Here is a 23,146-nt window from a genome sequence, read left to right as displayed (position 1 = left end):
CACCCGTACCCCTGCACCCCAGTATCCCAGCACCCTGGCACCCCAGCAGCCGGGCACCCTGACACACCCATACCCCTGCACCCCAGTATCCCAGCATCCTGGTACCCCAGCAGCTGGGCACCCTGGCACACCCGTACCCCTGCACCCCAGTATCCCAGCACCCTGGTATCCCAGCACCCAGGCACCCTGGCACACCCGTACCCCTGCACACCAGTATCCCAGCACCCTGGCACCCCAGCATCCAGGCACCCTGGCACCCTGGAATACCCGTACCCCAGCACCCCAGCACCCCGGCACAGCTGATGGGCTCCTCCACAGCTGGAGAACCCTGGCCGGGCACGCAGGGTACGCGTGTTTGCACATGTGTGTGCACACGCGTGTGTCGCCAGCGTGTGCGCGTGTGGCTGCAGGGGCCACACACACGCGCACATGTACAGGGTGCATCCGTGTGCGCGCACACGCGTGTGAACCTGGCGGGCTTGCACCCGGTGCACGCGTGTGCGCGTGTGTCCCCAGTGTGTGTGTGTGTGCACTCAGGCATGTGCGTGCCTGCCTGTCCGTGTGTGCATGCTGGCACACGTGGGCACCCGTGTAACACGCACGCCGGGCAGCCGGCACCAATCCTACCTGGCACGCTGCCGGGGGCACGGTGCTGTGCCAGCTCCCCCCAGGATGCCTGGGTCCCCACCGGGTCCCCACCACGGTGGCACAAGGACAGGGACACCCAGAGCCCGCTGGTGGGCCGGGGAGGTTGGGGTGCGGGTGCTCCCAGCTGGGGCACCCCCGCTGTGGGGGGGGGTCTGGGTGCTGGGTAGCGGGTGCTGGGCAGGGATTAACACCCGGATTAAAGCAGAGAAATCGAGGACGATCAAAGGACAAAATTCCCTGTCACCGGCCCAGCAGCAAGGGGGGGGACAGCATGGGGTGGCACCCGGCCGGGGGGGCACAGGGTGAGGGGCACCCTGGGGACACCCTGCTCTGTGTTGCAGGGGCTCCCCCTTAATTACTGCCCCCCCCCCCCCCCCCATAAAAAGCTGCATCATCCCAGCGTGGTTTGTTCCGGCTCCTTTTCCTCTAATTTTGGACCCAAAAAACCAGCACAAATGTTTTGCATCTAAAAATACGCCCGGAGGCAGAGACACGGCCGCGCGCGTCAGAGGGGGGGCGCGGGGCACCCCTGCCTGGCCGGGGGCGGTAGCACCCAGGGGTGCCCCTCGGCAGGGACCCCAGGGCAAGGATGTGTTCCCTCCATCCTAGGGGTGGTGGGTGGTGCTGGGATGGGTGGGGAATTGGGGCTGGAACAGGGGGTCGGGCCAGTGCCAGGGGGTCTGGGCCAGTGCTGTGGGATGTGGGCCAGCGCCGTGGGGTCTGGGCCAGTGCCGTGGGGTCTGGGCTGGCACCGCGGGACGTGGGCCAGTACAGCCAGTGGGTACCAGCACAGGAGGATGGGGCAAGTGCTGGAGCAGCACAGATGGATTTGGGATGGGGTTGGGTTGGGGATGGGATGGGATGGGATGGGATGGGATGGGCATGGGCATGGGCATGGGCGTGGGGATGGGGATGGGGATGGGATGGGGATGATGATGAGGATGGGGTGGGGACAGGGACAGAGAGGGGGATAGGATGGGAATGGGGATAGGGATGGGGATGAGGATGGGGATGATGGGGATGGGGACAGGGATGGGGATGGGGATGAGGATGAGATGGGATGGGATGGGGAGGGATATGGGGATGGAGAGGGGGCTGGGGCTGAGGATGAGGACGGGGATGGGGAAGCAGAGATGGGGATGGGGATGAGGACAAGGATGGGGACAGGGATGGGGATGAGGATGAGGATGACGATAGGGACAGGGATGGCGATGATGGGGATGGGGATGGGGACAGGGACAGGGACAGGGATGGGGATGAGGATGACGATAGGGACAGGGAGGGGGATGATGGGGTTGGGGATAGGGACAGGGATGGGGATGAGGACCGGGATGACGTGGGGCTCGGGGATGATGCCGGGACCGGGGGTGGGTTCCTCGGGGGGGGCTCAGCCCGGGGGGCGATGCGCGGCCCACGAGGGGTTAAGCGGGCGCTGCCGCCATTGGTCGCTGGCGATGCGGCGGCAGCCAATGGGGATGGGCCGTGCGCGGGGTGCGCCGCGCCGGGGCCGCCCCCAGACCCTGTCCCGGGGCCGCGGGTGCGCGCTGCAGCCGGCGGGGGTCCGGCCCGGCCCGGCCCGCTCGGCCCCGCTCGGCCCCCATCGGCTCCGCTCGGCTTGGTTCGCCCCCTCTCGGCTCGCCTCGGCCCGCTCGTCTCGTCTGGTCTCGGTTCGGCCCGGCCCGCTCGGCTCCGTTCGGCCCCGTTCGGCCCCACTCGGCTCCGCTCTGCTCGGTTCGGTCCCGCTCGGCTCGGTTCGGCTCTACCCGGCTCGGTTCGGTCCCGCTCGGCTCGGTTCGGCTCGTTTCGACCCGGTTCGGCTCGTTTCGGCCCGGCTGGGCCCCGCTCGGCCTGCCCTGCCCGCCCTCCTCCGCACCGGCCCCGGTACCAGGCCCCGGTAACGCCGCGGGAAGCGGGGGGGGTGCGAGCATCCTCCCGCGGGCTCCGTGCGCAGCAGGGCCGGGGCCGGGGGGAACGGGGGGAGCCGGGGCCGCCTCCGCAGCGCGGGGGGAGCGGGGCTGCGGCGGGCGGGAGCCACGACCCGGGTGGGCAGCGGCTCGGGCACGCCGTGACCGCGGGTGACAAAGCCACCCCGTGCCGTGACAGCGGGCGAGGAGCGAGCGGGCTGCATGCCGTGACAGCGGGTGGCCGAAGCCACCCCACGCTGTGACACCGGGTGACCGAAGCCACCGCACGCTGTGACACTGGGTGACCGAGTCACCCCGTGCTGTGACACCGGGTGAGGACCGAGCTTGGTGCACGCTGTCACACCGGGTGATCAAAGCCACCCCACAGCACCTGCTGTGACACCGGGTGACCGAAGCCACCCCACGCTGTGACACCAGGTGAGCAGCGAGCCCAGCGCATGCTGTGACACTGGGTGATCAAAGCCACCCCACGCTGTGACACTGGGTGACCAAAGCCACCCCACGCTGCCACACCGGCTGACCAAGCCATCCCGGACCGTGACACCAGGTGAGCAGCTGGCCGTGACACTGGGTGGCCAAAGCCACCCCATAGCACATGCCGTGACATCGAGTGACCGAGCCACTCTGTGCTGTGACACCAGGCAAGCAGCTAGCCTGGCACATGCTGTGACACCAGGTGACCGAAGCCAACCTATAGCACATGCTGTGACACTGGGTGACAAAGCCACCCCACTCTGCAACACCGGGTGACCAAGCCATCCCGCACCAGGTGAGCAGCAAGGCCGGTGCATGCCGTGACACCGGGCGACCGAAGCCACCTGGTGCAAGCCAACCCCCGTGCCATGGGTCACGGGCACCCGTGTGACGCCATGGGGCAGAACGTGGCCACGGGGGGCATTGGGGGGCCGGGGGCCCCGCTACCACTAATGCCATTGCTGCTGGCACTGGCGCTGCTGTCACCTTGGGGGTCCGCGGGCGGGAGCTGCCCCCCGCGCTGCGTCTGCGCCTCCAACATCCTGAGCTGCTCGCAGGCGATGCTGAGCTCGGTGCCGGCCCCGCTGCCGCGCTTCACCGCCGTCCTCGACCTCAGCCACAACAACGTCAGCCGGCTGCGCGCCGACTGGGCGCCGGGGCGGCTGGCCCACCTCCACGCCTTGCTGCTCAGCCACAACGGGCTCTCCTTCGTCTCCACCGAAGCCTTCGCCCACGTCCCCCACCTACGGCACCTGGACCTCTCCTCTAACCGTCTCCGGGCGCTGGAGGAGAACCTCTTCAGCGACCTGGCCGAGCTGGAGGTTCTCCTCCTCTACAACAACGAGATCTCCGCCGTGGATCGCACCGCCTTCGATAACCTCAGCCGCCTCCGTAAGCTTTACCTGGGGCAAAACCGCATCGCCCGCTTCCCGCTGGAGCTGCTGCGCGACGGCAGCCGCTTGCCCCAGCTGGCCCTGCTCGACCTCTCGGCCAACCGACTCCGCAACTTGCCCGTCGGCGAGCTGCAGGCGCTGCCCGCCTGGTTGCGCGACCGCCTCTACCTGCACGGCAACCCGTTGGCCTGCGACTGCCCGCTTTTCCAGCTGGTTGCCCGCGGTCGTCGCCGCCGGCTGAGCGCCGTGATGGATTTCCAGGAGGAGTTGCGGTGCTTGCTGCCCACCGCCCCGGCGCCCATCGGTATCCTCGCCCTGGCCGGCCGGCAGCCGCTCAACTGCAGCGAGGCGCGGGAAGCGGTGCTGGAAGCCCACCTGGGTGACACCGTCACCCTCAGCTGCGACAGCCGGTGGCGGGGGGTGCGTAGCCGGCACTGGGTGACGCCGGGAGGCGAACGGGTGTTGGAGGAAGGGGGTAACGGCAGCGCCGCTCTCCTGCCGAACGGCAGCCTGAAGCTGCAAGCGCTGCGCCCCGAGGACGCCGGCACCTACGCCTGCTGGGTGGCGGGTCCCCTCCTCAACGAGACCCTTTACGTGGAGCTGTTGGTGCACAACTTCACCCTGCACGGTCCCCACGACACCCTCAACACCGCCTACACCACGCTGGTGGGCTGCATCCTGAGCGTGGTGCTGGTGCTCATCTACCTGTACCTCACCCCTTGCCGCTGCTGCTGCTGCCGCGGCGCCGACAAGCCGCCGGCTCCCCGCGACGACAGCATCAACTCCTCCGTCCTCAGCGCCACCCCCAACCACGCCACCGGTGTCCCCGGGGAGCCTTGCAGGTCCCGCTCGGCCTCTGCCGCCGGCCCGGGGCAGAACGGAAGGTACAAAGTCGGGGGGACCCCCCAGCCGCCCCCCCGGCACGGCCCCAAGGCGCAGAGGAAGGTGTCGGATCCGGACTCAGTCAGCTCCGTCTTCTCCGACACCCCCATCGTGGTGTAGGGGAGGGGGGGACATTGTGGGAACGGTCCCCAGGGACACCCCCGTCCCCACCGCCACTGGGACCTGTCCCCAGGAGGGGCAGCCTGGACCCCCACCGCTGCGTCGCCAGCCTTGCGGGGTGGGGGGGGACACCCACACGCCATCGCCCCCCTGCATCGCTGCTGTCCACCCACACCGGCCTCCGCCAAGGTCACCACCGCCATGCCGGCACCACGGGACCGCGAGGGACAAGGGGGCTCCTGTGGGGACAGCGTTGGCCACGGAGCCGGGGGGCACCGGCCCCATTGCCCACCGGGCACCGCAGGACTGCGGGTGACGGCACCCGGGCCGGCTCGGCGGGTGCCCCCCGGGGATGGCAGCACCGGGGGCACCCACACGCTGCGGCACCGGGGGTCCCGCTTTGGCAGGGCAGCCGCCCCCTCCCCGCGGCGCCGGCCCCCCCCTCCCCGGCATGTGTATTGCGAAGCGAGAGTCCCGCCGGGGGGAGCATGTGCCACCCCCCCACAGCGCTCGGCGGGGGGGCACACGAGGAGCACGTCACCCCCCGGGGTGCAACACCCCAAGACCCTCCTGCCCCCCTCCCCCCCCCCCCGTGCAACCCACAGCTGCAAGCAGAGTCCCCCACCCTGCAGGGATTGGGATCCCGGGGGGTCCAGCACCCCCAAATGGGGGTACCCCCCGCACCCCTCGTGCCCTTGCAGCCCAGCCTGTGTCCCCCATGTCCCCCCTCCCCGGGCCGTGTCCCCCCCCCCCGCGCTGGCAGCTGCCCGCTGATGCCTTGGCCAAAATAAACGTGTTTCCCCGCCGTGCCTGCGCAGCCCTCGCCCGGTTTTGGGGTGCTCTGAGGGCGGTCCCCAAGGTGGGGTCTCCTTGCTGGGCGTGGGGGGGTCGGGGACAGGGACAACGCCACCACGCCAGCCCTGCGGGACCCCCCCCCCCCCACCCCCGGCTGAGGGGTCAGGCCGAGCTGGGGCCCCTGCTGCCACCCCGGCCCCCATCTGGGGTGCGGGGTGGGGAGGTGTATGGGGGGGCTGGGGGAGCAAGGGGGTTGTGGGGCGCCCACCCTGGTGTCGTCCCCCCCCGCCGGTTCACCCATCCCAAGGCCCAGCCGACCCCATCCCGCTCGGGCTGTGCTGGGAGGGGGCTTCCATGCAGCCCCCCCACACCAGCCCCGTGCTGAACCCCCACCCCACTGACCCCCCCCAGCACCCCACTGACCCCCACGATCCCCCCCCAACCGCCCAAAGACCCCCCTATGGTCCCCAGTACCTCCCCCACCCCACTACATCCCCCCAGGGAGCCCCCAGGCCTCCAGCACCCCCCCCCATCCACCCCCCCTCCGGGGCGGGGCCTCACCGGCTGGGGGGCGGGGTCATCCAGACGGAGGCGTGGCCTTACCTGCGGGGGCGTGGCCAGGCGGGTGATGGGCGGGGCTTGCCGATCCGCAGAGGGCACCGCTGGAAGGGGGGGGGTCACCCCCGTCCCCCTCCTCCCCGTCCCCGCGGGGCTCCTGGGGACCCCCCCCGTCCCCGCGGGGGGGGGACCAGGGCTACCCCTGTCCCTCTGTCCCCCCAGGACCCCTGGAGAGCCTGGGGACGTCCCCTGTCCCTGCTGTCCTCCCTGGGGACACCGGGGTCACCCAGCTCTGCCCTCGCAGGGCTCCTGGGGACACGCCAGGGTCCCCAAAACACCACGGGGACCCCCCAGGACACAGCCCGGTCTCCCCCCGCACCCTCTGCAATACCTGGCTTTTTTTTTGTTGGTTTGTTGTTTTTTTTTTTCCTTTCTTTCTTTTTTTTTTTTTTAAAAAAAGAAACAAAAAACAGCAATAATAATTCTTATAAATATCCGCAGCCGGCGTGGTGGCCCGGTGGTGGCCCAGTGGCCGGTCCTGTGCCAGGACACCCCCAGGACACCCCCGACGGCGGCCGCCTCCTCTGCCGGGGGCTGGTTTAGCAGCAAGAGAAGAGAACTGAGAGTCTTGAGGTATTTTCTGGAGGTTGGGTTTTTTTTTCCTTCTTCTTTTTGTTTCCTTGGGAGGGTTTGGGGCTTCTTTTTTTTTTTTTTTTTTTTCTCCTTTTTTTTTTTTTCCCCCCCTTCATCGGCTTTTCGGCATTTTCCGGTGGGGGCTTCATCGCACCCGCGGCGGAGGGATGCGGGGGGACACCCGTGCCCGGCGGGGGGGTGGCCCCGGTGGCCCCTCCGTTAATGGGCTTTGGACTGCGGGAGAGGAAAGTGCTGGGTCAGCTGCGGGGACCCCAGACCCACAGCGTCCCCTGCCCAGGGTTAGGGTGTCCCCACGGCGTCCCCCATCCAGGGTTTGGGTGTCCCCAGAGGGAGCACCCCCCACCATGGACAAACATGTCCTCAGAGGGTCCCCACCTCATCATCCACCACCCACAACCAAGAAGTCCCAGGACCCCCCAGTGTCCCCCCCAGTGTCCCCTACTTGGGGCCAGGGGGTACCCAGAGGGTCCCCACAGTGTCCCCTCACCTGGGACACGGGTGTCCCAGAAGGTCCCCGTGGTGCCCTCCACCCAGAGCCACGATGTCCCCAAAGGGTCCCCACTGCATCCGCCACCCGTGACCCAAGACCACAGTGTCCCCCAGTGTCCCCTACCCGAGGCCAGGGCGTACCCAGAGGGTCCCCATGGCGTCCCTCACCTGGGGCCACGTTGTCCCCGTGGTGCCCCCCTAACTGAGACCAGGATGTCCCCACACTGTCCCCACCCAGGACCAGGGTGTCCCAAGTGGCCCCAAGCCCTGGCAGGAGGTGGGTCCCACCCCCTGGGTGCTGGTGGCCCTGGGGGCGTCCCCCCATTTCACTGCCCATGACGCCGCTCTGCACCCCCAGGAGCACCCCAAACACCCGCTCCCACCCCCCCAACCTCAGCAGGGACCCCCCCTAGCATCCCCCCCCCCCCCATCTCAGCCCTACCTTCAGGGCGCCCCGCTTCTCCTCGAATCCCAGGGGGGTCCCCGGTTTCTTCCTGCGGACGGAGCCGCCCGAGTCGGGGGGCGCCGGGCCGGGGGGTGGCGGGGGGCCGGGCAGGGGGGGCGCAGGTTTGGGCTTGACGGGCCGGCAGTACGTAGCCGCGTTCTTCCGCTTCTTGACCTCGTCCTCGGAGATACAACGAGGGGGGAGCGGCGGCGGCACCCCCGGTCCGTGCAGCGGCGAACCTCGGGGGTCCACGGCGGCGGTACCGGGGGGACCGCGACAGTCCGGGGGGGCGAGCCGTTTCACCCGCGTCGTACCGTTGAGGATGGCAACGGAGGAAGAAGCCGGGCAACCCGGAGGGGTGGATTTCGTCTTGCCGGGAGGGACCGAAATTTGACAACCGGGGTTTTTGCTTTTAACCCCGTCCCCCGAACAGGTCCGTTTATAGGGGGGGCCGCCGGCGGCGAGAGGGGGCTTCCGTTTACGGGTATCCGTATCCATCCCACCGGCCGCTTCCCGAGCTCGGGAAGATTTGCTGGCCTTGGTGGAAGGCAACTTGCTGAAGGAGGGCGAGGGGATGTTGGCCGGCAGCGGGGAGGTGATGGACTGGCTGCCCCCCCCCCCGCATTCCGGCTGGCTGCAGGCGGCCGCCGCGTGGGGGGACCCCACCGTGTAGTTGAGGTTGGCGGGGACCCGGCCCTCCCGGGTGTTGGGGGGGGCCGCCGATGACGATGAGGTCCGTGAAGGGGGTGAGGGGGTGGGGGCGGTGGGGCCGTAAGGGGGGCCAGCGGGGCTGGGGGGGGCCGGGGTGGTGTGGAGAGGGGGCTCGGCGGCTGGAGGGATCTTCCTGCGGGAGGGGAGGGGAAGGGTGAGGTGGGACCCCCCCCCAAAATTCCTGCTCCCATTCCTGCATCCCCGCCATGTCCCCCCCAGTTCAGGAGGGGAGGGGGTAAGATGGGACCCCCCCAAATCCCCGCTCCCATCCCTGCATCCCCGCCATGTCCCCCCCAGTTCAGGAGGGGAGGGGGTAAGATGGGACCCCCCCAAATCCCCGCTCCCATCCCTGCATCCCCACCATGACCCCCCAATTCAGGAGGGGAGGGGGTAAGATGGAACCCCCCCAAATCCCTGCTCCCATTCCTGCATCCCCACCATGACCCCCCAATTCAGGAGGGGAGGGGGTAAGATGGGACCCCCCCAAATCCCCGCTCCCATCCCTGCATCCCTGCCATGTCCCCCCCAGTTCAGGAGGGGAGGGGGTAAGATGGGACCCCCCCAAATCCCCGCTCCCATCCCTGCATCCCTGCCATGTCCCCCCAATTCAGGAGGGGAGGGGGTAAGATGGGACCCCCCCAAATCACCGCTCCCATCCCTGCATCCCCGCCATGTCCCCCCCAATTCAGGTGGGGAGGGGGTAAGATGGGACCCCCCCAAATCCCCGCTCCCATCCTTGCCCCCCCCCCCCCAGTTCAGGTACACCCCCTCCATGCCACACTGGGACCATGGCGGGGGCGGGGGGGGGGGGGGACGACAAACCCCACCTTGGGGCTGGGTGACTTTGCACCCTGGCACCCAGCAGCACCCCCCAGCACCCTCTGCCCGCCCCCCCTCACCTCCACATGTGGGAGCTGAGGTGCCGCTCCAACATGGAGCCCAGCGCCGAGCAGAAGCGGTCGAGCCGCCGGTTGAAGACGTAACAGCCCGGGCTGACCAGGCGGCTCCCGAAGGTGCAGAACTGGGTGGGGGGGGGGGGACACAACACGGTCAGCATGGCCCCCCCCTCAACCCCCCACCCCCACCCGGAGCATCCCACCCAGCAGCTGGGTGGGCTCACGGCGGGGTTGCGGGGCGGGGGGGGTCTCCATCCCCCCCCTGGGGTCCCCATCCCCCCCCTGGGGTCCCCTCGCTCACCGCTTGGGGCCGCGGCGGGCGCGTGGGGGGGCGGGGGGGCTCCTCGCCCCCCTCTTCCTCGCTCTCCTCGCTCGACACCCGGTTGCCCCCCTTGGGTGGGGGGAGGGGGAACACCCCCGTGCCCCCCTCCCCGGAGGCAACCGGCGCGTCTTCGGGGTCGCTGTCGGAGGAAAGCCGGGCCCTGCACCGGAGAGGGGGCGGTGAGAGATTTTGGGGTGCCTGATATGGGGGGGGGGGTCCCCCGTTCCCCCCCGCCGCCACCACCCGGACGCCGGGGGTCCTCACCTGGGGAGCGGGCAGTGGGAATGGGGCAGCTTGGCTCGGCAGGGAGAGGTGCTGGGGGGGCCGGCGGGGGGCTGCGGCAGCGAGGAGGGGTCCTGCTGGGGGGGGGGCAGCGATTCCTTCCCGGGGGGGCTCCTCTCTTTTGGGGACTCGCCCTTACGGGAGCTGGCCTTCAGCTCGGCCACCAGCACATCAAAGTCCTTGGCCCGACCCTGCACCTCGCGGCGTTGGTGAACCGAGTGGATCTGTGGCGGGCGACAGCGGGGAGGGGGTGAGGGCGAGAAAACACCCCCCCGAAAAAAAAAAAAAACAACCCATGATGGTGTGTGTGTCCCCCCCCCCAAAAAACCCTCGGCACCCCCCTACCTTGCAGGTCAGCAAGCGGGTGCAGATCTTCTTGGTGTCGGGGTTGAGCACGCCGCACTGCCGGTTCAGGTCGCACTCCTTGCCTGCGGGCAGAGGAAGGCAGCGGGATGCCGGGGGGGGGTCCTGGGGAGGGGGGGTCCCCCCCAGTTGTTTTTTGGGGGGGTAGCAAGTGCTTTGCCCCCGTCATGTCCAGCCCCGCTTGAGGTTTCTACCGATGCGGATGGTGGGATGAGAGCGGCGGCGGCGGGGGGGGGGGCTTTGGTGGCTGTGGGTTGGGGGGGGGGGGCACGGCCTTACCGGGACCGCCGCCGGCCGGCCGTGGGGGGGGGGGGGGTCTGTGGGGTCACCCCAGCCAGGGCTGGAGATGGAGACCCCCCCTCCTCGGAGGGAGAGGCTGCAGCATCCCCACTCTGGGGGGGCCAACAGCCCCGAGAGTCATCCTCTGTGGGGTGGGGGGGCCGCCATCTCCTGGGCCCCCCCCCTTCCGCCCCCCTCCCCGGGGTGAGCCCCCCGCTTTCGCCCCCAGCCTGGGGTTCTGCTAACGGCATCGCTCGCTGTCGCCCGAGCACCGCAGCATCCGTCCGACTCCCATTTCTGGGAGCGGGGGCGGGGGGGGGGGCACGGAACCGGGGGGGTGGTGATGGGGTGGGGGGGGGGGGGTTCAACCCTGGCTCACGCTCTTGCCGCACGCCACCGCCGCCGTTCCTCCGGGCCAACCGGCACCGCGGGCAGGGACCCTAAACCTGCCGGGTGAACGGAGCTGCGGTCAGGGCCCGGTTCCTCCGGAGGCAGGAGGAGAGGTGGGAGACGTCCCCTCGGTACCTACCCCGCTGCCAGACCCGGCCGCCGAAATAACGGGACCGGGATGCCGCCCCGGGATCCGGTACCGCGCCAACCTGCCGCCCCCACCCCGTCGCCGGCAAGGAAATGGGGACTCACGCGCCAGCTTCTTGTGGGATCTGGGGGGCGGCTTGGAGGCACCCGCGTCCTTCTCCCCCGGGGCGGGCGCGCTCTCCGGCTTGCAGCCGGGGCCGTCGGCGGGCATCGCCGAATCCCCCCCGACCCCCGTCGACACCGGGGGCTCTTTTGGCACCGCGGCGGTGGCGGATTTCCCCAGGGGTTCCTTGGAGTTGGTGGGTACGGCTTTGGGGGGCACCTTGATCCCGTGCCCATCCGGTTTGGGGATACTGGGAATCTTCTCCAGGTTGACCACGGGCACGAACAAGCTGGGGAGAGAATTTGGAGGGGGGGGGGGGGCAGGGGGGGCACGGTCAGAGCAGCCCCGCGGCGGGGGAAGGGGCAGAGCCGTCCGTCCCGGCGCTCACCAGAGGTTGTTGTCCTTGTCCGGTCGCTCGGGCAAGGGCTGGACTCGCCCGCGGGCACCCGGGGGTTTCTCCCTCAGCGCCTTGGCCGCGCCGGGGGTCCCGCCGGTCGCCGGCTGCCCGTTGACGGCGACGTGGCACTTGGCGGCGGCGGCGGCGGCGCGGGCGTAGAGCTTGCTGAGCGGGCCGTGGCGGCGTTCTGCCGGGGGGGGGGGGGCGAGAAAAACCTGGCGTTAGCCAGCACCTGGGGGGGGGGGGTCCCACCGCCATCAGCCCCCCAACTTTAGGGGGGGGGCACGGCCAACCCCGGCTGCCTTCCCGATGGCGGAGGGGATGCTGTGGCGGGGGACAGCCGTGCCCCCCCCCCCTCCCCGGCTCACCGCAGTGCTTCTGGAAGGCCTGCGGCTTCACCACCTGGCTGCAGTGGTTGCAAACCACCAGGTAAAACTCGTCGTGCGCCGGGCAGTGGCCGAAGATGCTCATGTCTGCGGGGCGAGAATTCGGTGAGCGGCGCCGTATGGCACCCACCGGGTGCCGGGGGGAAGGATGGTAACCCGAAAATTTGGACTGGAGGGTGAACAAGGTCCCAAAAGGTCGGGTTTTCTCCCCAAAGAAGGGAGCTTACCTTCCTTAATCAGGGTCATGGCGTCCAGTTTCTTGCCGCCGCTCTTCCCGCTCTCCTCCAGCTCCGACCCGGATCCTGCCGGAGACAAAACCCCGTCAGCAACGGCCAGCACGGGGACGGTCCCGGTTCCCCCCCCCCACCCCCGCCCCCGAGTCCTCGCCACCGCTCCCGGCCGTTAAAACGTCGCCGGCGCTGCCGGTACCATTAAACCGGTTAAAACGAGACCAGAGGGACGGCTTCACCCCGGGCTCAGGCTCGGCGCCGCGGGGTGCCATCGCCCCCGAGGTCCCTGTCCTGCCACCCCGCGCCAGACCCTGCCGCACGCCCAGGGTGCTCCTTGGGGACAGCCCCGTCCTGGTGGGGATGCCAGCGGGGTCGGCCCCCCGCTGCCCGGGGACACCCCCGGGGACACCCCGGTCCCCATCCGGCCGGGAGCCCGCAAGCCCGCGTCCTCGGTGGCCGTGCCAGGCGGGTGTCCCGGCCCCAGTCGGCTGCACTGGGGTCTGCTGTGGGCAAACTGGTGTCCACCGGGCCAGTGGTGACAGTGTTCTGGCCAGCTGTGCCACACTGGCTGCCCAGTGCCAGCCAGCAGTGCCATACTGGGTGCCCAGTCCTGTCCAGCTGTGTCATACTGGGCGCCCAGTCCATCCCCAGTCCTATCAGGCCGTGCCATACCAGGTGCCCAGTCCCGTCTGGCCATGCCATACTGGGTGCCCAGTCCTGCCCAGCCATGCCATACTGGGCACCCAGTCCCGCCCAGCTGTGCCCTACTGGGCGCCCAGTCCATCGCCAGTCCCATCAGGCTGTGCCATACCAGGTGCCCAGTCTCATCTGGTCATGCCATACTGGACACCCAGTCTCATCTGGCTGTGCCATACTGGGTGCCCAGTCCTGTCCAGCTGTGCCATACTGGGTGCCCAGTCCATCCCCAGTCCTATCAGGCCGTGCCATACCAGGTGCCCAGTCCCATCTGGCCATGCCATATTGGATATGCAGTCCTGTCTGGCTGTGCCATACTGGGCACCCAGTCCTGCCCGGCTGTGCTGTACTGGGTGCCCAGTATGGCACAGCTGGATAGGACTGGGTGCCCAGTCCATCGCCACTCCTATCAGGCTGTGCCATACCAGGTGCCCAGTCCCATCTGGCTGTGCCATACTGGGCACCCAGTCCTGTCCGGCCAGGCCATACTGGATATGCAGTCCAGTCCAGCCATGCCATACTGGGCGCCCAGTCCTGTCTGGCCATGCCATACTGGGCACCCAGTCCCGCCCAGCTGTGCCATAATGGGTGCCCAGTCCATCCCCAGCCCCATCAGGCTGTGCCATACCAGGTGCCCAGTTTCATCTGGCCATGCCATACTGGGCACCCAGTCCCATCTGGCCGTGCCATACTGGGCGCCCAGTCCCGTCCAGCTGTGCCATACTGGGCGCCCAGCTGTGCACAGCCACGCCAGCAGTGCCCATGCCCCATCCAGCCGCACCAGGAGCCTGTGCCGTGCCCGCCGGTGCCCGGTCCCGTCCAGCCCCGACTCAGGGCACCGGTGGGGCAGTGCCCGCCCCGAGGTACCTGGTCCTGCTGCCCGCTGTGCAGAGCCCACTGGGGCAGTGTCCAGTTCCCCAGTACAGGGTAACTGGTTCCCAGTGCGCAGTGCCCAGTTCCCAGCGCAGGGTACCCCAGCACCAGTTCCCCCGCCTGAGGCACCCAGCACCCACCACTTGGTTCCCAGTGCCTGGTCTGGGGCACCCGGTGCCCTCTGCCTGGTTCCCAGTCTGGGCTACCCAGTTCCTGGTCTGGGCTACCCAGTGCCCACTGCACCCGGGGATATTCAGCACCTGGCATGGGGCATCCGGTCACTGGCTCCCAGTAACAGGCACAGGGTTCCCAGTGACCAGACTGGGGTGCCCAGTGCCAGCTCTGGCTGCCCAGTGAGGAGCACCCATGGTCCGGTTCCCGGTTCCCGGTGCAGGATGCCCGCTGACCGGTGACCGGTGCTGGGTGCCCGCTGACCGGTGCAGGATACCCCATTCCCGGTGCCAGGTGCCCGCTGCCCAGTGCCGGGTTTCCGGTGCCAGGTGCCCGGTTCCCGGTGCAGGATGCCCCCTTCCCGGTGTAGGATGCCCCCTTCCCGGTTCTCGGTGCAGGGTTCCCGGTGCAGGATGCCCCATTCCCCGTGCTGGGTGCCCGGGTCCCGGTGCCAGGTGCCTGCTGCCCGGTGCAGGGTTCCCGGTGCAGGGTTCCCGGTGCCCGCTGCCGGCTTCCCGGTGCAGGATGCCCCGTTCCCGGTGCCGGGTGCCCGCTGCCCGCCTACCGCGCGGCGGCGCTAGGACCGGGGGGCGGCGGGCGCGGCTCCGTTCGCGGCAGCCCCCCCGCCCGCCCCCGCCGCCGCCGCCGCCGCCGCCGCCGCCGCCGCCGCCGCCGCCCCTCACCCGGCTCGGCCGGCGGCCCGGCCCGCTCCACCCAGGCGCTCCAGCTCTGCCCCGCGAACTCGTCGAGGCTGGGCAGCCGCCGCTCCGCCGCCATCGCCGCCGCGCGCCCACGCGCCGCCATCGCCGCCGCCGCCGCCGCCGCGGGAGCGCGCCCCCCCCGCCGCCACCGCCGCCGCCGCCGCCGCCGCCGCCCCGCGCGCCCCCGCGCATGCGCCGCGCGCCCCCGCCCGCCCCGCGGCACCACGGGCGGTGTAGTCCCGCCGCCCGCCCCGCCCCGCCCGGGGGCTGCCCCGCACCCGCGCCCCGGGACACCCATATTCGGGGCCGGGGGTCCATATACCCCCATACGGGGCCGGGGGTCCATATACCCCTGTACGGGGCTGGGGGGCCATATACCCCTATGCGGGGCTGGGGGTCCATATACCCCTATGCGGGGCTGGGGGGCCGGGGGGGCCATATACCCCTATACAGGGCCGGGGGTCCATATACCCCTATACGGGGCTGGGGGGCCGGGGGGGCCATATACCCCTATACAGGGCCGGGGGTCCATATACCCCTGTACGGGGCTGGGGGGCCATATACCCCTGTACGGGGCTGGGGGCCATATACCCCCATACAGGGCTGTGGGTCCATATACCCCTATGCGGGGCTGGGGGCATGGGGGGGCCATATACCCCTATACAGGGCCGGGGGTCCATATACCCCCGTACGGGGCTGGGGGTCCATATACCCCCATACGGGGCTGGGGGTCCATATACCCCTATGCGGGGCTGGGGACATGGGGGGGCCATATACCCCTATACAGGGCCGGGGGTCCATATACCCCTGTACGGGGCTGGGGGCCATATACCCCTATGCGGGGCTGGGGGGCCATATACCCCTATGCGGGGCTGGGGGTCCAGGGGGGCCATATACCCCTATACAGGGCCGGGGGTCCATATATCCCTATACAGGGCTGGGGGTCCATATACCCCTATACAGGGCGGGGGCCCGGAGGGTCCATATACCCCTATACGGGACTGGGGGGCCATATACACCTATATATGGGGCCGGGGGTCCATATACCTCTATACGGCGCTGAGGGTCCATATACCCCTATACAGGGCTGGGGGCTGGGGGTCCATATACCCCTATACGCGGCTAGGGACCCTGGGCGACATATACTGCCTATACAGGGCCGGAGGTCCATATACCCCTATACAGGGCTGGGGGCCCGGGGGGTCCATATACCCCTATACGGGGCTGGGGGCCGAGGGGGTCCATATACCCCTATAAGGGGCTGGAGGCCCAGGGTGACATATGTCCCTATACAGGGCCAGGGGTCCATATACCCCTGTATGGGGCTGGGGGTCCATATACCCTATATGGGGCTGGGCGCCAGGGGATCCATATACGCCTATACAGGGCTGGGGGCGCGGGTTATCCCTATATGGGGCTGGACAGCCAGCGGACATATATACCCACTATGCGGGGCTGGGGACCCAGGGGTCCTATATACTCCCTATACAGGGCTGGGGACTTGGGGTTGTCCCTATATGGGGCTGGACTCCCAGGGGCTACATGTACGGCCTATACAGGGCTGGGCATCTGGGGTTTATATATACCTCCTACACAGGGCTGGGGACCGGGGGGTTACCCCCATACAGTGCTGGACTCCCAGGGGTTACATATACCCCCTATATGGGGCTGGGGACCAGGTGGTTACCCCTATACAGCGCTGGACTCCAGGGCTTACACATAGCTCCGACACAGGGCTGGACAGCCAGGCGCTATGTACACATCCCATACCCAGCTGGGGACCCAGGGCTTATATGCATCCCTATACAGAACTGGACATGGTGCTATATACCCCTCTATAGAGCTGAACAGCAGGGGTTATCTAAGCCCTTATAGAGGGCAGGACGCCCAAGGGTTACACCTATGGATGGCAGGATGCCCAGGGGTTATACATAGCCCCTATACATCAGCAGGCATCCAGTGTTTAATTACTCCCTATACAGAGCTGGATACCCAGGATTATATACAGCCCCTATATAGAGCTGGGCACCCAGGGGTTATATCTATCCCTATACAGAGGCAGACATCCAGGTGTTAATACACATCCCCTACAGACAGCCAGGGCTTACATATGTCCTTTGGCCACCGGGTGTTATCTATACCCTTATGGAGAGCAGGACACCAGGACTTACCCCTATGCAGAGGAGGACACGCAGCGGTTATATATAGCTCCTGTACAGAGCTGGGACCTGTATATATATATCCCTATAGAGAGCTGGACACCCAGGTGTTATGTATACCCTTATGCAGAGCAGGACATCTGGGAGCTGCATATACCCCCTATATAAAGCTCCGTATACAGAGTAGGACATCCAGGAGTTATATATACCCCCATATACAGCTCCTTATACAGAGCAGGACATCCAGTTGTTGCATATACCCTTATACGGAGCAGAACATCCAGGTGTTGTATATACCCCCTATATAGAGCCGGACACCGGGAGTTATACACAGCCCTATATAGAGCTGATACCCAGGACCTTTATACGCCCCCCCCATACAGACGCGGACACCCCGGGGTTACACATACAGCCCCCCTATACAGAACGGGACACCCAGGGTTACGCAGACCCCTATATACAGCCAGGCAGCAGCGGTTAATGCCCCCTACCCGGGGGGTTACGCATCCCCCCCCCCCCCCCCCCTCCAACCCCTATAGCATCCATACCCCTCGCGTCTCCCAACCCCCGGGGCCAGCGACACCCCGTCCCCGGGCTGGCGGCCGGCGCGAGGTCCCGGGGGACGGGTGGGCCCCCCCGGGGGTGGCTACTGCTTGTCGATGGCCCCCTGCTCGGCTGCGCTGTCGCGGGGCGCAGCCTGCGCCTGCCAGGGCGTCTCCTTCAGCACGAACCAGCAGTTCCCGGCCCACAGCAAGAAGTTGATGAAGCCGAAGAGCTGGGGAGGGGGGGGGGGGGGAGAGGAAGGAGGGGGGCACCCATGGGTGAGCCCTGCCCGCCGGTCCCCCGTGTGCCCTATGCAGCTCGTGCGCCCTGTGCGATCGGTGCATCCGCTGTAAGCCGGGCACTCCGTGCAATCCATGCGCCTCGTGCGTCCCATGTGCCCTGTGCGCCCCGTGCTCCTCGTGCACCCCGTGCGCCCCGTGCAATCCGTGCGCCCCGTGCACCCCGTGCGCCCCGTGTAATCCGTGCGCCCCGTGCAATCCGTGCGCCCCGTGCAATCCAGGCACCCCATGCAATCCAGGCACCCCATGCAATCCATGCGCCTCGTGTATCCCATGTGCCCCGTGCACGCCATGCACTCCGTGCGCCCCATGCAACCCATGCACCTTGTGCGCCCCATGCAATCCATGTGCCCCGTGAAATCCATGCACCCCATGTATCCCATGTACCCCATGTGCCCTGTGCGCCCCATGCAATCCATACACCCCATATATCCCACGCACCCCATGTATCCCATGCACCCCATGCGCCTATGTGCCCCATGCAATTCATGCACCCCATGTATCCCATGCACCCCATGCGCCCTGTGCGCCACATGCAATCCATACACCCCATGCAATCCATGCACCCCATGTATCCCATGTGCCCAATGCACCCCATGCACCCCATGCGCCCCATGTACCCCATGCACCCCACGCACCCCTTGTGCCCCATTCACCCCATGCCACCCATGTATCCCATGCACCCCATGCACCCTGCGCACCCCATGCAATCTGTGCGCCACATGCACCCCATGTATCCCATGCACCCCATGTATCCCATGCACCCAATGCACCCCATGCACCTCATGCGCCCCGTGCACTCCACGCACCTCATGTACCCCATGCACCCCATGCACCCCACACGCCTATGCCAGGGGCTGCATCACCACCACCCACCCTGGCGTGGGGGTCCCCTATGGCTGCGGGGGTCCCGTGGGGGTGCAGGCAGGGTCCCATGTCCCGTGGGACCAGCGTGGAGTTAGCACCGTGCCCACGGAGCGCGTGTGCCCACGTTTCCATCGCCCTCTCCCGGCTGAGCTCCGGAATCTGGCATGTGTGTGCACGCATGAGGGCTCGTGGGTGTGAGTGTACATGTGTGCGCGCCCACGTGTGTGTGCGTGCGTGTACATGCCCGTATGCACGGTGTCTTCATGCTTGCGTGTGCATTTTCATGTGAACACACGTATGCATGGGTGCGCATTTGTGTGCATGGGTTTGGCAAGCATGTGCAGGCGTCCACACGCAGGCGTGTGTGCACGTGTGTGTGTGCGTGTGTGTGTGCACGTGTGCGTGTGTGCATGTGTGTGTGCATGTGTGCATGTGAGTGTGTGCATGCATGTGTGTGTGCGTGTGCATGTGTGTGCATGTGTGCGTGCATGTGCGTGTGTGCATGTGTGTGTGTGCATGCATGTGTGTGTGCGTGTGCATGTGTGTGTGTGTGTGCGTGCATGTGCGTGTGTGCATGTGCGTGTGTGCATGTGCGCGTGTGTGTGCGTGTGTGTGTGCGTGTGTGGATGAGCACGTGTGTTGCGCATGTGTGTGTGCATGTGTGCATGTGCGTGTGTGCATGTATGCATGTATGCATGCATGTGTGCCCACACGGGTGCCCCTGCAAGGACTGGGCGCCCCTAACCCCTCCCTGAAGCACCAGAAACCTCTCCCCCGAACAAACAAATAACCACACGTGCCCCCATGCCCGTACCCGTGCCCACGCGTGAACACTCCCGTGTGCCTACACCCCGCGCCCGCCTTGCAGCGATGCCCGCCCGCCCGCCCGCCGCCGCCCGGCTCTCACCACGGAGATGTTGGCCAGCCCCATGGCCGGCGTGGTGCCGGCGTTGCAGACCACCTCCTGGCCCTGGCAGACCCCCATGGCGGCGATGAGGCTGGCGGGTCGCGTGGCCGCCTTCACGTCGCTGAGCCCCTTGCCCCACGCCGCCGCCGCCACCAACCAGAAAAAGGCGAAGCAGACGGTGATGCAGAAATCCTACCGGGATGGCAACACCGGATTCAACCCCCGATGTCGGTGGGAAACGGGGGCAGGATCAAATCCCATTCCCCCCCACCGCTTCCAAGGATGCAGTCGCCTTACCGCAATGGGGAACTTCTTATTTTCACCGTAGAGGGAATGAAAGCGCAGGTAAAGCACCAGAGCCGCCATGGTGTAAAGGAAGGAGAAGACCCCCAGGGTCACGAAAAATTCAGCGGGAGCGGAGAAATCGCCGACGAGGTGAAGGGTGCGGGTCTCCGACTCGCCCTCGCAATCCGGCATCTCGAAGGGGATCTGGTATAACCTGGGATAGCGGGAGGGGGGTGACCCGGGAATGGAGGGGAACGATGGGGATGGTTCTGCCAGTCCAAAATAACCCCGCTGGGGTGGTCCCCCCGGGGATGGAGGGCACGGACCCGATGCCAGGTCGGAAACCCGGATCCTTTGCTGCGTTCCGGTGCCCCGGCACGGGGTCGGTGGCCGAGGGAAGGGGTTAAAACCGTGGCTCACGGCTGGCCCGGCTCCATCCTCGCCTTCCCTGATTAACGAGGATCCCCCCAGTCTTCCCTGATTAACGAAGATCCCCCCGGTCTTCCCTGATTAACGAGGATCCCCCCAGTCTTCCCCGATTAACGAGGATCCCCCCGGTCTTCCCTGATTAACGAAGATCCCCCCAGTCTTCCCTGATTAACGAGGATCCCCCCCGGATGGTGTCGGGAACCGGAGCCGGGGGACGCCTCGCCAGTGCTGGGGGTGCAGAGAATCCCCACGGCCACGGCCCCTCCCTGCCCACAGGGACCCCCGTGGGGGTCCCAACAGCAGGAACGGGGTTTAACCCCAACCCAGCACCCCACGTCCCCCCTCCAGCTCGCTGTGGAGCCATGCCGGGTGCCGGGGCGGGTTCCTTTGGGTGGGGGGGGGGGCTGTCCGGGCTGGGTGCCCCCTCACCTGAAGGGGTACCCGAACTGGACGGAAATGGCGCTCATCTCTTTGGTTTCGCCGCCGCAATTCACCGTCGCCCCGGTCTCGCCGCTGAAGGAGCCGCAGGCCCCGAAGGCGAAGATGGCGAAGAGCTGCGGGAGAGGAGCAGCGGGTCGGGGGCGGGGGGAACTCAAGATCCTAGGGACCCCCCCGTCCCCACACCCCACCCCCACCCTGGGGTGCGATGCACCCAACCGGCCCCACTCGGGGTTTGCAAACCCCCCCCCACCCCCGGCGCTGAGTCACGGTGGCCGCGGCGGTGCAGGGCGAGCTGCCACCCCGCAGCTGTCGGCCTCGTGCGCCAGCACCGGGGCTGCCGCCGGCACCGGGATTTGCGGCCGGGGGGGCGAAACGTGGCAGCGGTGGGGGGTGATGTTCCAAAGCCCCCCCCCCCAAGTCTTAATTTTAGGGTGCTGAACGCCACAGCGGGTTCCCAGCGAGCCGGGAGCATCCCCGCGGTGGGACCCCCGGGGTCGTCCTGCTCCCATCGGTTCCCCTTCCCCGGGGGGGGGGGGAGCCGCCGCTGCCATTTCCCGTCCCTCGGCGCCGAGCTCTCAGCTCCGGCGAAGGGTGCCGGGAAAACGCCATTCCCAAATAGTTTTCTGGCAACTCATCCCGGCTGAGCTCACGGCTTCCCAGGGCCGGCTGGGTGAAGGGGGGAAGCCGAGCGGCCAGGCCTGACGCCGTGGGGATGGGCAGACCCACGTCGAGGGTCGAAGCGGGAACGTTGGCGGTCGCTTTTCCGCCCGTTTTCGGTTTCGGGGTGTCTGTGCAGGCAGGGCCTGATCCTGCTCGGTGGCCCTGCTGGTGCCCAGCGCCGTCCCGGGTGGGATTATCCAAAGCGAAGAGTCGTGGGGTCGGACACGAACGCAGGAAAAGCCTCCTTGACCCAACTCCTCTGGGCAGGAGATGCCCAAATGGATCCAGCCCCCTCCCCGTGCCTCAGTTTCCCCAGCGCTGGCACCTGGGCGTGGGGCCCGGCTGGGAGCCCCCGGCCACGGCGCGGCCGTGCCACAGAAATGCCGCCCTGAAATCCAATCCCGGAGCCATTCATAGCACGGCCGGGCCGGGGCCAGGGCTGCGGGTGCTTGGCTCCCCCCGTCCCCAGGGTCCCCGCTCCTGGGGCCCACTGACCCCCAGCCTCCCCTCCCCACCCACCCACCCGGTGCCCCCCGAGCCCGTGGGAATGACGGGGACCCGGCACCCCGATGTCACCGTCCCCTCCGGCGTGGCCGGGCAAAGCCACCTGCTCAAGGTCACCGGGGGGGCCGTGTGGCCCCAACCCAGGCGGCCGGCCAGCCCTGCACCCCACCTCCCCCCCACCCTCCCAGGATGGGGTCCCCATGCCCGGGGCTGCCGGGGTGGGGGGGGGTCCAGTGGGGCGGGGGGGGCTCCAAGGTCCCCTTGTCCTGGGGGGCTTTAGGAACACAATGGGGCACCCCAAATCTGGGGGGGGGGGGGAAAGTGCTGGGCTGGGGTCCCAGGGGACCAGCACCCAGGGGTGCTGAGGAAGGGGCTGTGCCCGGGGGGGGGGTCGTGGTGCTGGGATCAGGCCCGGGATGGTGGGGGGGGGTGGACCGGGGGGGACTCACCCATTCCAGCACCTTGATGAAGCCCAGGGGCTCCTGGAGGCGGCCCCAGCGCACCCCACCCAGGACGCGGTCCTGCGGGGAGAGAGCGGCGGGAGCCGGGGCACCCGGGGCGGCACCGGGGGCTGCACCGGGGAAGAGGGGGGCTGCACCGGGGGACCGAGGGGTTGCACCGGGGGCTGCCCCGGGGAACTGGGGGGCTGCAACAGGCGGTGGGGGCTGCAACGGGGGACCGGGGGACTGCAACGGGAGTTGCCCCGGGTTGGGGGTGGCACCGGGGGACCGGGTTGTTGCACCGGCCACAGCACCAGATCAGCGGAGGGCTGCACCGGGAGACCGCGGGCTGCACCGGGGGTTGCACCAGGACACCGGGGGGCTGCGCCGGGGGTTGCACCGGGACACCGAGGGGCTGCACCGAGAGTTGCATGGGGAGACCGGGGGCTGCACCGGGGAACTGTGCCGGGGCACCGAGGGGCCGCACCAGGAGACTGCCCCGGGCACCGGGGACGGGGGGGGTCACACCGGAGCCCTACCTGGAGCCGGGGCGCTTTGTCGCCGGCCGCGGGGGCACCGGGCTCCGACATGGCCGGGCCGGGGGCGGTCGGTGCTGCCTCCGCCGCCCGCTGGGACCGCTCCGCTGTCAGAGCCGCCACCGGGAACCCCACCGCCCCCGGGGCGGGCAGCACCGCCCCGCCCCCGACAAGGCCCCCCGGTCCGCCCCCGGACACCCCCGGGACAGCCCCCCGCCCCGGTCCGCCCCCGGTCCCTCCGCCCAG

General features: G+C 68.4%; 3 protein-coding genes across 3 annotated transcripts; 1 reads left to right on the top strand and 2 right to left on the bottom strand.

The window, feature by feature from the left end:
- The first annotated feature begins 3,415 nt into the window (after positions 1-3,415).
- Positions 3,416-4,942, top strand: AMIGO1 (adhesion molecule with Ig like domain 1). Its single transcript, XM_075173972.1, has one exon. The coding sequence runs from the start codon at positions 3,416-3,418 to the stop codon at positions 4,940-4,942; it is 1,527 nt and encodes a 508-aa protein (XP_075030073.1).
- A 1,767-nt stretch (positions 4,943-6,709) lies between these two features.
- Positions 6,710-14,933, bottom strand: ATXN7L2 (ataxin 7 like 2). The gene is made up of 11 exons (XM_075174232.1): positions 14,813-14,933; positions 12,387-12,461; positions 12,142-12,246; positions 11,765-11,960; positions 11,379-11,665; positions 10,440-10,522; positions 10,077-10,318; positions 9,792-9,972; positions 9,494-9,615; positions 7,881-8,727; positions 6,710-7,162 (listed from the first exon to the last, which is right to left on the bottom strand). The coding sequence occupies exons 1-11, from the start codon at positions 14,931-14,933 to the stop codon at positions 7,148-7,150; spliced, it is 2,274 nt and encodes a 757-aa protein (XP_075030333.1). The 3' UTR covers positions 6,710-7,147.
- A 2,597-nt stretch (positions 14,934-17,530) lies between these two features.
- Positions 17,531-22,954, bottom strand: SYPL2 (synaptophysin like 2). Its single transcript, XM_075173971.1, has 6 exons — positions 22,904-22,954; positions 22,374-22,445; positions 20,749-20,873; positions 19,903-20,104; positions 19,606-19,797; positions 17,531-17,764 (listed from the first exon to the last, which is right to left on the bottom strand). The coding sequence occupies exons 1-6, from the start codon at positions 22,952-22,954 to the stop codon at positions 17,636-17,638; spliced, it is 771 nt and encodes a 256-aa protein (XP_075030072.1). The 3' UTR covers positions 17,531-17,635.
- Positions 22,955-23,146: the final 192 nt, after the last annotated feature.

This window comes from Calonectris borealis, chromosome 26, assembly GCF_964195595.1.
Source record: "Calonectris borealis chromosome 26, bCalBor7.hap1.2, whole genome shotgun sequence".
NCBI lineage: Eukaryota > Metazoa > Chordata > Aves > Procellariiformes > Procellariidae > Calonectris > Calonectris borealis.
This window is presented reverse-complemented; position numbering and strand designations above follow the sequence as displayed.

Bases quoted from the DNA above. Each gene is read 5' to 3' on its own strand.
- AMIGO1 (XM_075173972.1), top strand. From the start codon at position 3,416: ATGGGTCACGGGCACCCGTGTGACGCCATGGGGCAGAACGTGGCCACG.
- ATXN7L2 (XM_075174232.1), bottom strand. From the start codon at position 14,933: ATGGCGGCGCGTGGGCGCGCGGCGGCGATGGCGGCGGAGCGGCGGCTG. The intron at 11,961-12,141 runs GTGAGCCGGGGA...CCCCCCCGGCAG, and splicing joins GGCCTTCCAGAAGCACTGCG to AACGCCGCCACGGCCCGCTC. The intron at 8,728-9,493 runs GTGAGGGGGGGC...CCCCTCCCGCAG, and splicing joins CTCAGCTCCCACATGTGGAG to GAAGATCCCTCCAGCCGCCG.
- SYPL2 (XM_075173971.1), bottom strand. From the start codon at position 22,954: ATGTCGGAGCCCGGTGCCCCCGCGGCCGGCGACAAAGCGCCCCGGCTC. The intron at 22,446-22,903 runs GTAGGGCTCCGG...CTCTCCCCGCAG, and splicing joins ACAAAGCGCCCCGGCTCCAG to GACCGCGTCCTGGGTGGGGT. The intron at 17,765-19,605 runs GTGAGAGCCGGG...CCCCCTCCCCAG, and splicing joins GGCTGGCCAACATCTCCGTG to CTCTTCGGCTTCATCAACTT.